The sequence below is a fragment of the Strix aluco genome, chromosome 22 (genome assembly GCF_031877795.1).
Source record: "Strix aluco isolate bStrAlu1 chromosome 22, bStrAlu1.hap1, whole genome shotgun sequence".
NCBI classification, from domain to species: domain Eukaryota; kingdom Metazoa; phylum Chordata; class Aves; order Strigiformes; family Strigidae; genus Strix; species Strix aluco.
The window spans coordinates 7,344,167-7,359,854 of record NC_133952.1 but is presented as its reverse complement, the minus strand read 5'-3'; the positions used below and the strand labels follow the sequence as shown (position 1 = coordinate 7,359,854).

The following is a 15,688-nucleotide window of genomic DNA, read 5'->3' as shown; positions in this document are numbered from 1 at the left end:
TAAGAAGGAAACTCATCCACCATTTTGCTCTGAAGAACTAACGGCAACATCCACAGCTGCTCTGGCCACAGAGCAACATGAAAATCTCTTTAATGAAACACAAACAGACCAACGCGAGCCAAAGGCTCCCAAGCCACAGGCAGTGGGCAGACTTAAGTCTCCAGGTGGAAAATATGTGGAATTATTTGGATATCAGTGAGGCAAAATTTGGCCTCTCTCTCCAATGCTTGCTTTAAACTGTAACTAGATAAATGAAGGTTGTGGGCTTTCTGTAAAGCTGCAAGCTCCACAAATCAGCTGAGAACTTACCTCATCCTTTCATGGCCTTCATGTATATTTACTCTAAGCAGTGTAACCAAAGGTATCCCATATCCTTCACCAAACCGTGTATTCAAACCACGAGCGAGTCCAGGGGTGCTACATCAGCTCTCTATGCCACTAGTCCATACACGTGCTCAATTCTTCTTTTTCTAAAGCAGCTCTTACATAACTGAACCACTGTAAAATCCATATGTTCGTGTGAAGCAGAAATAATTTCCCAGACAATTACAGTTCAGTACATCTCTGCTATCCTCTGCACCCCAAAATACTAATCAATTAACAATTAAAGAGACAGTGCCTCCAGGAAACTGGACAACTGCTGAGGGGGAGCTTAAGGATCGTGACAGCTACAAGTTGAAGATGCCTCTGGTAGAAAAACACTCCCCAACACCCCACTTAATGCTACAACATCTGGAAGTCGGTGGGATAGGCCTTTACATGAAAGCTCAACTTGATGAAAATATATGACTCTCCTAATTGCAGAGCACAAGCCTCGGAGGATTTACCTATTATGATAAATAGCAGAATGTCTCTGCTGGTGTTTTATTGAGCAGTAATACATCACAAGGCACATCTTCCTGAATGCAGGGAGAGCTCAGTTTGCAACAGACCAGCCTTCCTCCAGCTCTGCTAAACGTTCCACCTTCGCTAGCGAGCATTTCAAGTATGAAAATCAACGCACATCTGTGCTGCTTTAATCTGAAATCCCAAGCTTTGCTTCCCCTACAACTTTACATCCTCCCCTTCCCACACCTCCGTATGTAAATAAACTATAGGTTTTGAGCCAAATTCTTTCTCAGCAAACTTGCGCTTCCTCACAATGTCCATCCTGGCTTAGGAAACACACACGGGTTCTTTGTGCGCAACATTATCCCAAGAAGGCACCTGTTAGTCTTGCTTTTAAGAAAGGGGCTCCAGAAATCTGTCCAACAAAGTGCAGTTTTGACTATTTGCCAGAAAACGGGAAGGCCACATCTACTTTGCATAAAATGAAACAGGATCATACAGCTGCTCTTACCTTAAATAAAAGTGCAGCCTAATGAAAACTCAAAATTCAGCCAAAGCAATACGGTGCCATGGCAAACGACACAAGTAATTCCAATGTACACACAGAGGACGGGACCCTAAGGTCTGTCAGAGAAAATCATCCGCCAAGCATCTGGCTTGAATCAGGACGGGGGTGGGAGTTACCTGCAGTCACTGGAGAACGTGCAAGGTAATTGAAAAGCTGCTGGCATTTTTCATTTCCCTGCAAGCATTGCTCCCTTTGTTGTAAATTGAAGGTAGCATGGCCTGTCCTTTGCTCTCAGATGTACAGCACTTCCATCTGCAGCCCCTCATGAAGGCAGACTGCATATAACACGCTGGTCACTCCTTCCCTCTCTGAAGTCCAGCCTCAGTCCCTGTACTGACTGAAGCCTGTCAGTGTCAGACGTGAGCTGGGAGGTACTTTCTCCAGCCTGGCCTGTGGTGCTTCCACTCCCGAGTTCTTGAGTTGCATCCAGGCTCGTCTCCAGAACAGACTGTCTGGAAGAGCACCCTTGTTTAGGCAACTGTAAATACAGAAGTTCTCTATCTGACATTGCATGCCTCCTGGGGGAGGGTGATAGCAACAGGAAAAAAGGAAAAAAAATTAAATCAGCTTTCTCCTTCCAGTTCCACCAAAAAGTTCTTCTGTACATCCTTTGGAGTCAAAACAGAGATGGCTACGTACACTGTGTCAGCATTTACGTATAACAACGTATATTGCTAAAGATTAGAACCAAACCTTCACTAGGCAAAAAGACAAGTGTTCTTCCATACCAAAGGATGCTTCAACAAAGTGTCCAATGGGAAGATGTCACTTAAGCTTTAATTCTCCCTCAGTTTTCAGGCCAAAATTATGATCTATGAATCCTACATGCATGGAGCTGGCTAAGAATTTTTCTCATCCTCTCATGATAAAAGTTTACACGTGCAGATATATTATGCATATACATAAATTATGTAAAGAAATATATATTACAATACATATGGGTTTGTGTTGTATACTTGTGTGTGAATATAAACACATTTCTCTATTGGATCAGGACAGAATCTGACATCCTACATTTTAAACCCAAACCCAAAACTCCGTTCAAAACACATCACATGACATTTTATTTCAACTAGTCTAACTCCAGCTCTTTAAAAGAAACTTCCATAACTGAACTGATAAAGCAAAAGCCTGAAGTTCTCACTGTACCTGGTGGTTTTCAAAATAAGTTAAACTTAACACAAAGGAGGTTTTCAACCTCCCAAAACAGGCCGAGTCCTCTGCCTACCATGTCTCTCCCTCACTTTCCTTATTCTGTCCACTTACAAGTGTAAAAGGCTTGTACAGTTACTTACTCCTTATAAACAAAGACAGAGACAACTCCGTGAAAACCTGCTTTGGGAAAACCACTGAAAAAAAGTAGTTCAGTGAATCAAGAGATATGTCAGTTCTCCACATATGACATTAAAGCAGACATGGGCTAGGGACATGACCTCTAAGTAGTATCTATCCAGAACATAACAAACATCACATGGCCCCAAGCCAAGTGTAAGAATACTCAAATACACAGTGTTTTAGAGAGAGAGAGAAAAAATTATTCTTAGAAATTCAGTGCAACATTTAGGAACAGCCTAAGTGGGAGCCTTGTAGACAAGCGGCAGCCCAGACAAGAGTCTGGGGATATTCAAGAAATGGAAAGACAAGTTTTTCCAAATAGTCTTGACAAAGACAACAGAAAAACCTATGTTTGTGTCTGATGCAGGGCAACAATATTTCACCAATAGGAAATGACAGCAGAGAACAGCTATTTCTAGACTCTTACTTCTAGATCCAAGTTCAGCTCTACCACGCTGTCCATTCACAGAAGAACAAATAGGATTGCTTGATTACTCGCACCGAGTGTAATCTGCAGACATTAGGAAGGGGAATTACTGAGCAAGTGTTTCCATATGAAGTTGCAAATGCTCCCCCATAGCATTTCCATGCGAGCCATGCCCAGCTCTCGGTGGCTGCCAGAGGTGGTGAATTCGGAGGCATTACATTAGCTGTTCCTTTGCGCCTGCTCCTGACCACCAAGTTAATCATTCCAGTCATCACTCGAAAAATACCCGATTTGCAGCTACGAGGCGAAACTGGTTTCAAAGTAATGGCTCTCAACAGACTTCCCTTTCAAAGCACTGAAAGGTTCTCTCTGCCATCAGTTTATAAGCCAGGATATTACAAAGCTTGTGAACACTTCAAAAGCTTCCACTGAAACACAAGGACATCTGCTATTCACATTTTAGGATCAAAGGTGGTCAAGTAGCTTAAATATTGAGTTGACCAAAACCATGTACTATTTATCGTGGACAAAATTATTTCAAAATGATGGTTAGGACATCAGCTTACCCATAGTGTCAAGGTATAACTACAACATACCCTTTGAGAGATAACTAAACCCTACTTTCAGTGTCTAAGTTTGCTGCAGACTGTCTAAAAAGCCTTCCAAAAAGTAAAAATAAAACCTGCTGTCCTTAGGTGATGTGGCAAACTGGATTTGCAGCAAAGTAAAAGCCTTGCACTCAAAGAGTTTAGCCACTTATTTAGCTGTAGCTAGACTGAGGACAAACAGCTTCTCCTCACATAGCATACCTCAAGGCAGCATGGAGATTTAAGCTTTCTGCCGTGGATTCTGACGAAGCCTGTCCCATTAAGCCTGCTATATGGCAAACAGAAAATCTCCGGCCCAAAGCTAAATTCTGAACCTCGAGTTTCCATTGTTTGTGCAGAAGCAGTGCATCATTACCCCAGTGGCTTTTTTATGGTTAGTTACATTGGAAGCAGGCCCCTGCTTTAATGCATCACATATGAATTAAATGATCTGCTGTTAAAATGATGACAGAAGCATGAATCTCCCCACTAAAGCTTAGAGAGTGAAAGTCAAACTAAACAAGGCCTAGCAGTTCAGGCCAAGGTGTACTGAGGACACCCATTCTCAACAGACTCTTGTTTTCCTTGGCACAGCTCTCACACACCATAAGGCCACGGCCAGAGTCAAGCCCTTGGCCTCCACTTCACAGCTATGATTTAAAGTATTAGGAAGGCCTGTGATTAAATATTTGTCCGGGTCACCATAACTCGGGTGTAATTACTGCAAACATTTTAAGAGTACGCAATGCTCAAAACTGTCTCCAGATGACTTTCCCCACACACACACACACTTTTCCATCAGCTTCTTCTGTAAATCAACAACGTGGAAGGAAAAATCACCTAGGTCTAGGGCAAGCTCCTGCGACTGCAATGCTAACACAATTTCAGTTCCTCTCTGCAATCACAGATCCTTCTTTCCTTCGCCTGGCTCAAACCTGTACGAAAACATGAACTGTTTAACAGAGTCAGCATTGTCCTTTGTATCGAAAGCAACAGTCGCCCCAGGAAGTCTCACAAAGGAGTTTTAGCTACTGCCAATCTCTCTAGTCACTCATGACCACACAATATGCCTCCTGTCCTCCAGAGTTTATTACTCTGGCTCGAGTCACTGATTTCCACAGTCCAGATCTTTGGCAACCGCAGTTCAGCTGCATCATGAAGCAGGGAGACAGCAACCTTTGGCAGGTGGGTAGGGCAGAAGCACCTTCACCCAGTGAAGCCAAGTCCAGCAGATCCTGCCTGTCAGAGACTTAGACAGCAGCACTGCCTGAACAGTCTGGCACCTTGGTGGGAAATGGCTCTCTCAAGAGGAAGTCAAAGTAATTAACACTGGCACAAAACCCCCAAATGTTTAGAAAAGAGGTGTGTTTTTTCCAAGAGATGTTTTAAAATCAGCGTCTTGGTACTGCGGGAGGTGAATACTAAAAGACAACCAACGTCTTTAAGAACAGAAGAATCCTATAGTCAATGCAAAATACAGGTTCATTCACAGTGGCCTAGCTGGCTTTTAAAAAGAGAGACATAACAAAAGAAGTCATCTTGTATTTTTATAATCTTATTGGAATCTTCCAGTAAGAAAGTGGGCAAGTCTTTCAGATAAAAATATGTCTCTGGGTAACACATATGGAAGTATAAAAATTTAGGAGTACCAAAAAACAAACTAAGACTTAAAAAGCAAGTCTAAACTCCTACTGAATGTTTTGTATTTTTAACAGAAAGCTATACTGCCATCAAGCAAAGTTCAAGGGGCTTCCTGGTAATTACACACTTATGCATTAACTGTTTCACTGGGCTGCACACGCAGCAGGAGAATAGATGTTTATACAACACCTCACAAAATCAACTTTTTGTGCCTGACTGGGGCTACTGGGTATATAAATAAGGAAAGGCATGCCTTGGGTCTGCAGCGTACACTCGTGCCAATATACAGACATACCTGTCTGGTAAGGCTCCCTCCAAGGTTCATGGTACCAGAACCAGTTTTATTAGTCTGCAGCCACAGCATCACTGTGGAGGTCAGCTTGTAATGAGCAGTACGACCACTGGATTTCTCCTAGAAGTGGAAGGATAACAAAAAGGGATAGAGACAAAAGGTTAAAATCCCTCCAAAAGCTAAATGGTGGCTGGCCCGGAAGACCCCACAAGCAACAGGACAGATATGTCTAACTCCACTCACATAGCACAGTCTGTTTCTTAAAAACAATTGTAAGTGTGCACATTCCCCTAATTTTCCAAAGCAAATCTAGTTAGAGCAATTTAACCTCCTATTACCTTGTTTTTATTACCTAATTAGTGATATTTATCTGTAGACCTTTATGTTAAAAAAACCATAATCTCAGGATCACATGCACAGAAAGTAGCATACTTTCAATTCTTCTGGGATTCTTTTTGATTACAGCCCTGACTTATCTCTATCCAAATTGCTTCAGGGAATTTTCAAAAATTAACAGGGGAAAGAAGTTTACAGCCCCTAACACAATATTGCATTGTTCAGTGGAACACCTGTGCTCGTTAATTGTCTGGAATTAACTGGGTTTTGTTTTCACTTAGGTATATCAGCTGCCCCAGAGGCTGTACCTGAACCTCCACCACGTGGATGGAATCCCAGCATCCCTTAATCTTCTTTGATCCGTCTCCAGCTTTCTTAATGAGGATCACCCCGGCAAAACCATGATCCAGATCCCAGAGGTAGACAGAGGAGACTCCACCTTCAAAATACCTGCAGGACGCAATCCAATAGGCATGTTAAAAGTAAGCAGGATCCAAGCCAGTGTCAGATATCAATAATAATCTTAAATAAGCAGAATCTCTATATCCTAGTACAGATTTTTTTTTTTAAGACAGCACAGTCTCACCAGTTATATACCTAGAAACACAGCAGTTTAAATCATTTTATAATACAGAGACTTTAATTACAAAAAACTGTGTATTTCTCTAAAGGAGAATAAAAGTCTAGTGAGAAACAGAGCTAGCTACAGATTTCTACAGTACTTGAGCAAACAATTCCTCTGATTCCAATTAACTATAACAGCTGGTAAAAGCACAAGCTACAAAGTAGGCCAAGAGTAAGGCTTTATTTTACAGTTTTGTCTTTTTTTTTTTTCTTCTTTCTCCTCTTCTCTCACTATTGGGAAAGTCTGGAAGTTCTTTACAACAAAGTCCGCTAATTAAGACAAAAGGGAGCAAGTAAGTAGCTTTATGCTGCTATCTCAAAAGTTTGTGTGAAGCTGACTTATTGATTTATTGCAAATAGAGTTGAACTGAAACCAAGGCTCTTAGAAAATGAAGGGATGCTGTTGAGGTTTACATATTATTCCAGCTTCAGATACAGTATACAACAGAAAGCAAGCTAGATTACCTAAATCTCAGGTTTCTGGTAGCAAAAAGTACGCTCTTGGAAAACTAACAAAGCAATGACATGGGCAGAACCCCACTCCTTTATCACACTAGTGCTAGGCTCCTTATGTGCCAGATGGAAGACGCACTTTCAAAATAATAATAAACAACCCAACACTGTAGGAAGAAAGATGCACAAGAGCCAATTTTGGCTTCTAGAGAACCAAAACTGTAACCCACAGCATTTTACCAACTGTTTCCCTTCTCAAGTTACCAAACAGGCATAAGGAGGATCGAGCAAAAGGGAATACTCTTTCATGGCACACAACTTCGATCTCAGCAATGAACTCATGCTGCCCAGCATCACCATCTCCTGTGAAGAACTGAGGAAAGGACAGGAGGCAGCTTCAGCTGAGCCAGAAGATCAATGACAAGACGATTTAGTAGTCAGGCATTTCTACTCTCTTCTGAGCATCTACTGCCATTCTGCAAGTACATACATAAAGCAGACAAACCACCTGAGAATTCACTGTCTGGAGGGGAACAAAAGCCCATCATCCAAAGGCATGAGGAGATGCTCTGATTGACAGTTCCCAGCAGTTAAACTGGGAAAGAGTCACACAGATGAAACTGTTCTATGTTCCTGCCTCTTACTATCATGAGGGAGACAACCACATAGATCTGCAAGTGACTGCATGCTTCTCCTCTTCTGCAAGAAGGGAAAGTATCATTCATCGCCACCGTGAAAAACTTGTTGAACCCTCCCACCTTCATACCCCTCCTTTCTAAACATGAGCCTAACAGTTGTTAATGGCACTTAAGATTTGATTTACTGTGCATTTTAGACTTCAGGTATTAGCTTGAAGTATTGTAGATTCAAGAACACCAACCCATCCTTTCTACAAGTCAGGAGAAAAGCTATGGGGAAGTTAAGGCAAATAACACAGGTAACTTTCAACATATTCTCTGCGCTTACAGATCAGTCCAGTATGTTGTTTCAAGAAAGCAGAGTCACCAAAAAAGCCCCAATTCTTTTTAATTGCACACATCCAAGCCTGCATCAAAAACAATGCTGACCCCAGGAGGGGTATATGGCTTCATATTAACTCACCACATCATTTTATTTTTAATGGGTGACTACAGCTACTCATCACCAAGCTTAGTACGAGCATTTAAGTAACCAACATACACAGCACCGTCCTATGACATTTGTCAAGCCACCGATAACATACCATTAAAAAAGAAACGTCCTTTGCTCCACAGGCACACTAAAGCCAGACGTCCAGCAGGCAATTTAAACCTAACAAACCAACAAACACCCTTTTTATATCCCCTGGGGAATTCACAAATGGATTTTGGTTAATGCAGTTAATGGGAATTTCAGTCCCACAGTGAACCTCAGTTCCAATCTAAGTGACCCTTCCTTTGACAAAAGGGCAGCTTGAATCAAAAGCCAGAGAGCAGACGTTATTGTCCATTTCCAAACCAAGTTTGCTTAAAAAAAAAAAAATATATTCCTATACAGAATAAGTGATTTCACTCAAAATGAACTGGCAGCCACTGAGAATATTACAGTGTGTACAGACAGTTTCCCTATTACCCACTTTATGAGCTTGCTATGAGCATGAAACATTAATTAAGAGAGGGACCGAAACAAGGTTTTTGGAAATTTATTCTTACCTACTGTACTTTGATCCTAATGACATGAAACAGGAAAAAAATAATTTTTATGTGGTTCACCTTTATGAGATTTTACATAAAGGCTTTTGTGGGTATTTTAAGAATGTGCTAAAATGTTGTCTGAAACCACATAAAACCATCTGAAGAACCTCCCGCCAGAACTAACAGTGCACACATGGAAACGCTTTAACTTGCCTTTGTATATTTAATGAATCAAATATAGTATTAATATTGTTTTAAATACCAACATGCTATTTCAATAAAGTTGCTTTGCCATAGCCAGATCCAGTATCTTGAGACTCAAACAACAATGCCAGCGATTGAACCGTTATGAATCCAAGGCACGCCGGGATATATATTAGGCAAAGCTTTCTCTGTGCTTCAGCAATATATAATCACTTCAAAAATTCATTCCTCCTTCATGGGGAGAAAATATATATCATTGATCACTACATTAGACTTCACCTTTCCTGACACAGCAACTAAAATGCACTGAAGTGGGATTTTTGAAGACTATCTAAACCCAGGGAAGTCACGTTTGGAGAGGAGAACATTCCTTGAAACCTGTTTTCTTCAAGAAAAATAAAGAAGTGCTACAGGTTAATTGGCTGCTACATAATAGAGAACTGGATGACAGACAGATTGGTAGGAATTTAAATCTACATTCATGAACTTGGATTTGCTGCAAGAGGGCTGGACTACCTCCAAGAAACCCCTTCACCACAGATTAAAAAGTAGCACTTATTAAAATACAAGCGGGAGAGGTCATCAGCTTGGGAAAGGTTCCTGGAAGGCATAAGCTGGTATCTTCTCTGTTAAAGAAATGGATGGGCAAAGCAGAGCACAGGCACATCAAAGTTACACGCAGTAGTTGCAGCAACACTCTGAAAGCACTACATAGCTCCTGGATCAAACACAATTTTCTTTGATCTCCTGTTCTGGATACCCCTGCCCGTGGTACGTTATCCTCCCGCACAAGCACAATCGTAAAAGGCAATCTGCCTTCTTTAGAAGCTCGAGTCCTCTCCCACATCATCCAAGGCCCAGCACAAAGAAATCAGCAGATGCTTTCGAGATGTACAAGAGGTCTGAAGTAGGAGGAAAACTCCAATTCGTATTGGGGTACCTCAGAAATGTTCCCAAAGGATAAACCATTTTCAGAGGACAGCAATTCAAAGCAAAGCAATCACTCCTGCTTAAGGACAGGGATGTCTCCAGGATGTACTCTGGGTTTACCTACAGACAAAAGTCTGTTATAAAACAATGGAAAAACATAGTCTTATGGTTGTCACATCCCTTTATTAACAACCAAAATGCTGCCAAATGATATCACAGAATGGTTTGGGTTGGGAGGGACCTTAAAAGATCATCAAGCCCAAATGATAACCCTGTCCTCTCGGAGGACAGCCAGTGTTCTCCATCTCTGGTAAAATCGCTTTATAAAAAGTTGCCCAGGAAGGTGACTAAAAGGCATAAGGCCCAACGTAATCATTCATTCTCTTTACAAAATCCAGAATAGAATTTCACTCAAAATCAATTATAGTTTTAATGTCATGATCAAACACTCTAAGTTTTATATCCGTTACTCATCAACCACAGAACTCCTGGAAAAAGCTGTTTTATACAAAAAATGTCACACTTAAGACTGACCTACTTTACAAATGCAAGAATAAAAGAAAATATTTAAGCTAAAAGTGATCCAAAGCTTTATGAAGTGTTTGAAGTTTAAGCGGGTGGAGACACAGGATGGAAACTTGTTTAAGGAACTCGAGCTGTATCCATGAAATAGAGAGACTGTGGCCAGAACAAAGCCATAACTCGAAGAGGGATGTGATAGGGGAGGAAATCCCCCAGCTTCCAGCACAGACCTCAAGAAAGGAGGACAGATTAATCACTTTGTTTTACCACTAAAGGACAGACCAGAAAAGGCACCGTAACCTTCCTGATAGCATTCTACTTCTCACAAGCCTTGCAAATGAATGCTGGACCCTATACTGACAAAATGAGTTTCCACCACACAGCAATAAAAACAAGCTATGACTTTCAATTACACTTCAGAACCAAATCACTCATCCATAAAGACACTTGTGTATTTTCCAGTACAACTGAGAGCCAGAGACAAAAACCCACCCAGTGTCTCTGGCTTATGGCTCTCACAGCACTAAGCCACAAAACCCTGATTGCCAAAGTACCAGTACCTGGAACCTCAGACCGGCAAGGCAAACCTTCAAAAGAGTTGCACAGCGTTTCAAACTGGCTCGTTTAAAAGCAGCAAAATAGATTTTCTCTTTTTTCCCCCCTAAAGGTTGCATAGCTATTTCTTCCAGCTACAGAAGTTCAGCACAGAAAGGGAAATGTCTCCATCTATTTAGATCAACAGATTTCCAAGACACCTGTCATTTAAAAAACCTCCCCCAAAGGAAAATAGCGAGCATTCAGCTAGAAACGTTTTTACAAGAGTGACAATGACTAAAGTCACAGTCCGAGAAGCTAGTGTCTAACAGCAACCCGAAAACATTACCTCAAAGACTAGGTGAGGAAGCAAACATTTCAACTATTATTAAAACAGATGGCACTAATGGCAAGTGACTTGGCATAATTTTCACTGAGTCCTTCCCCTAGGCCTGCACCCTGTCATTTCAAACCGGCACATAAATAGCAACAGAAATATGAAGGAAGTGGCAAGTTTCAGCAACCCGCCCTCCACCAAACCCAAAACGTTGCTAAGGTGTTCATTCAAATCACCTGCAACCTCATAGCTCAAGTGAGGGGAAAGAAAAAAAGTCTTCAGGACAACATCGAGAGATCAGACTTGTCACTAAATAATTTTGTTGCCTGTGTCCTCCATCCAGCTTTCTAGTAATGAGGCTCACGAGCCTGTTCTTTAATAAAAAGGACAGGTTGGTACCAGGAACTAACCAGGATGTAACACTTCTCCCACTGGCATAAGTACAAATGATTTACAATTCCTCTCTCCCTCCTTCTTTGGCCCCAGGAGTGCAACTGTGTAACACTTTCAGAATGTCACCTAAATACTTAAAATTAAGAAGGTAAAATGTTTGTGTATACAGACCAGCTGTTTTTCACCACAGTTTATGAACACAGCCCAAAGTATGCTTGTGGACTTTGCACAGGTATTTTACAGAAATTCTTTCCAGCATACACAGGTGCAAAAATCCCTCGAGCAAACATACCAATGTAGTTAGGTATGTGTAACTTCAATGCCAGTTGTACTTAAAAGCACACATCTGGACCACGGTGGGATGACTCAAACTGCGAAGCAGAGTTGTGAAGTGCAAGAACTCTGCGAGGAAGGAAAACACTATCCAAACAATGGGATCCTGAAGGCTAAAAAAATCTCCCAGAACCTCCCATTTTGTGCTTTCTAGTACCTTTCATTATTTAAAAAAAAAAAAATTTAAAATGTGTATTGCTCACATTTTCCTTACCATCCAATCGCTCTTGGCAGATGGAAACTAATGACCAAATCCCTTTTGAGAAGTCACCTGGAAACAGTTCCATTAGCCACCTAATAAGCAAGACAATGGGTCACTTTGTACCATGTCCAAACGCGTAACCGGTTCATTAACTACCAGGAAGCGCCGACTGCTTACAAATCTTTCACCCGTACCCATCCGTTGGACCGGCGTGCTCTGCAGAGACAGCCCACTGCTTCATCCACCGACAGTCTGACACGTTTTAGACTCCGCCAGCTATAATTCAAATATGAGTAGGAGGGGAAAGACAGCAGCAGAAGTCTCCCGTGTCGTGTAATAAGTTTGCCAAAGTCTGCGCAGACTACAGATTTCACGTGACATACGTCCTTCTTCAAACAGGCATATGTCAGATATGGTACAAGATGGTTATTATTTGTTAAGTTACTCTGTCTTCAATTTTCCATCATTAAAACACTGCATTGTGAGAGCATGAGGTAAATTTCTGCAAGCATAGGCATGCGTTATTAGAGATAGTCAGTTCTAAAATTCCAGATCATAATAAATGGAGATTTTAAAACTTAGCCTCTCTCCATTTTTGAAAGCATGTAAGTAATTTCTTACTAGGGATTTAAAACCTTCAGAGAGTGTTGTTTGAGGATAGCGCTGCATCATCAGTGCTGACCTCCTAATACAAGCTTTCCCTCTCCAGTGTTCAGATTTTATGTAATCACAGAGAACCGTGGGAACCCAAGGGAAAAACTCCTCCTCCGCTGAAAATCTCAGATTCAGAAGATAAGAATGTAGCCTGTACAGAGCTGCTCTAAAATGAAGCACACAAAGAAAAAGAATCAGATTAAAAGCAACTAATTTAGTTTTCACAGCATGACAGTACACTTAATTTTTTCCTCTCTTCTAAGTTTGCTCTAATCTGTGTAATATATATCAACAACTTCAATACTGATTCTGTTTTGAGTTTTGAGCTGCCCATGGGCGAGTTAAGGAAGGGACCCCAACACTGCTCTGTTTACTCTTACATCTGAACAATTTCCTTGGGAAAACATCATGGTTGTAATTTTAAAAGCACACAAACATTAAAGCAGCGAGCATCTTAGCAGTTTAGGTCTGTCTTGTGAGGCTTCATCTTGTACTTATCAGTCTAACCCGGAGGCAAGAATCTCACAGATGACATAATCCTGATGTCACACCCTATTGTGCAAAACCCCAGCCAGCAGCGAGATGGAAAGTCAGGTTTCCTTAGTGCTAGGATGCATAACAAATGCATCTGGATTCAATCTGCAGGGCCCTTGCTGTGAAAACCACAGTAACTATCATGCCCAAGAGAAAGCCATCACAAAGGGCTAGTAACCATTAATGAGGAACAGTGAGCTAATGGCAATAAAGTCACTTCAAAGCTTCCCATGGGTTTTTAGTTTAGGCAAACTAGGTTTACATCTAAACACAGACAGAATGCTTATATAAAGAGCTCACAGCTGCCTAATCACTTTGTGAGTTGAAAGTTGCACTGCGGGCTGCAGGAATCGAAGCTCAGCGACTGCTGCTCCATGCACACCTACGGGCATGAGCACTGGCAGGCTGTGCTCAAACCAAAAACACTAATTACGCCTCTTACATCTGGTGCTCCCCTTTTATTTACTTGGTGGAATCGGCGCTGTTCCATGCACAACATAAATCAAATTTAGTCAAATCAGTAAATACAGCGATTGCTAGAAACCTTGCTAGAAGTGCATCAAAACTGGAGAGGAACAAACTCCACTCAGAGGATCTCGTGGTCTGTCAGACCAGGTAAAGGGAGATACAAAGGCAGGGAAGGAGAAATTAGATGACAAACTACAGCATCACTCTGAAAGGGTTAAAGTCTAAGGGCAGCACTAATAGAGGTTGCCATCTTTTCTTACCAAGACAAGTGGGCGAAGGCTAGCATCAGAGGTGGTTCAAACTCACAATCCAAAATAAACTAAGAAAAAAGGTAAAAACAGCTGAAAGGGGGAAAGCTATCCAGCAGCTTACAGCACATTTGAACATACTTGGTAGTAGAGACGATGGCAACAGAGTTCAACAGCAACCAGCCACAGAAGCAGAATGAGACATCCCTGAAGTTCAGCAAGTCAAGGCTGTTCAATGAGATTAAACACACTAATGAAAAAATAGTCAGCCCTGAGCACTCTAAAAATTAAAGGGCAAGCTTGTCTGTCAGTGGGACTTTGGTACTGCACCTGACCAGCAGTCCCTTCAAGCTCTCTAGCAAAAGGCTCCCGAATCTACATATTCCTGAAAGCACACGCATCCAGGAAATCCCTGGAGTCTCTCATCCTCGAGCTGAACGGAGAAAGCTGATGGATGTTCAGTTCAGGTACTATCTATGCTGCAAAGAGTACTGCAAATGCTTTGTTGCCAGCAGTGCCATCCTCAGCACTGCTAACACCATCAAAAATTTGAGTGACTAACCCCATTTTGGTCTGGATTCCAATCCAAAATTCAATAATAAAAGGATTACACACAATGAAGACATTTTAGAGGTCAATCCTCTGCTAGACCTCCTTCCGCTCCTACCAAATTCCTTGTCCAGATCTCTAATATAACAAATTGAAAATGGATCAACATCAAAACACAGATAGAAGCAGAAGTTCAAAAGGCTTCATTGCTTACTCTGTTGAGGGAACTCAAAACCTTAAATCGATAAAAACATCTTCAGGAGCAGAATGATTAAGATGAGCAATTTTTTTTTTTTAAGCTATTAAAAACAAAAAGCACTAATAAATCCAACTTAACCCAAGAAATAAAGCAAGGAAGGGCTTTCTAAATGTATGTCAGCTTACTAAACCAGTCCAAAGTTGCCGAAACTCATCTTGTTTGTAGAAATATTCAGATCAACAGCATCCTTCCCCAGGGAGGTCTATTTAATCACTTCAGAAATGATTTCTTCCAGACAACAAAGAACGATTAGATTACTTAATTAAAGCACTGATTATCTCCAACCCAAAACAACGGAACACAGAATCTAAAATAGATAGATTTAACCAGATGCCCTGGTCCTCATTATGCTTTGATTTCAATCAATCGCACACACACGTCAAGCAAAGGGCAATAAATTACAACCATGTGTTTGAAGAAATTATCTTCACGATATTGGAAGTGGAGAGCCAAGGCTTTAACTGAACGGTGTAAGATATTAGACTTCCATCTGGGAATAATAACCTACTGAACAAAAACATACCAGGGCATTAGCTTCAGGCAGTGTCTGAGTTAAACCTGGCAGCAGGAGATCAAAATTAAACAGTTGTTTTTTGGGAAAGTGACATGCATTTTGGTAAAACAGATAACCAAGAAATATGCTTGTTGTTTAACATATATAATAGAGAGGGAAGTAAAACCTAGCATAATTCCTCTTTGACCCAAAGAGACATGAACATGCCTCCAGAAATAAAAAGGTGGGCAACTCTAGAGATATTTAAAGGTAGTTTGCATTAAA

General features: G+C 41.2%; 1 protein-coding gene across 2 annotated transcripts in view; it reads right to left on the bottom strand.

Moving 5' to 3' along the window:
* Positions 1–15,688, bottom strand: part of CAPZB (capping actin protein of muscle Z-line subunit beta) — a 61,007-nt gene that overhangs the window by 7,196 nt on the left and 38,123 nt on the right. For both annotated transcript variants that reach the window (XM_074847951.1, XM_074847952.1), the window contains exons 5-6: positions 6,323–6,464; positions 5,682–5,798 (exon numbers count right to left, since the gene is read on the bottom strand). In XM_074847951.1, the coding sequence (XP_074704052.1) occupies positions 5,682–5,798; positions 6,323–6,464 (259 nt within the window). The remainder of the gene's footprint in view (positions 1–5,681; positions 5,799–6,322; positions 6,465–15,688) is intronic.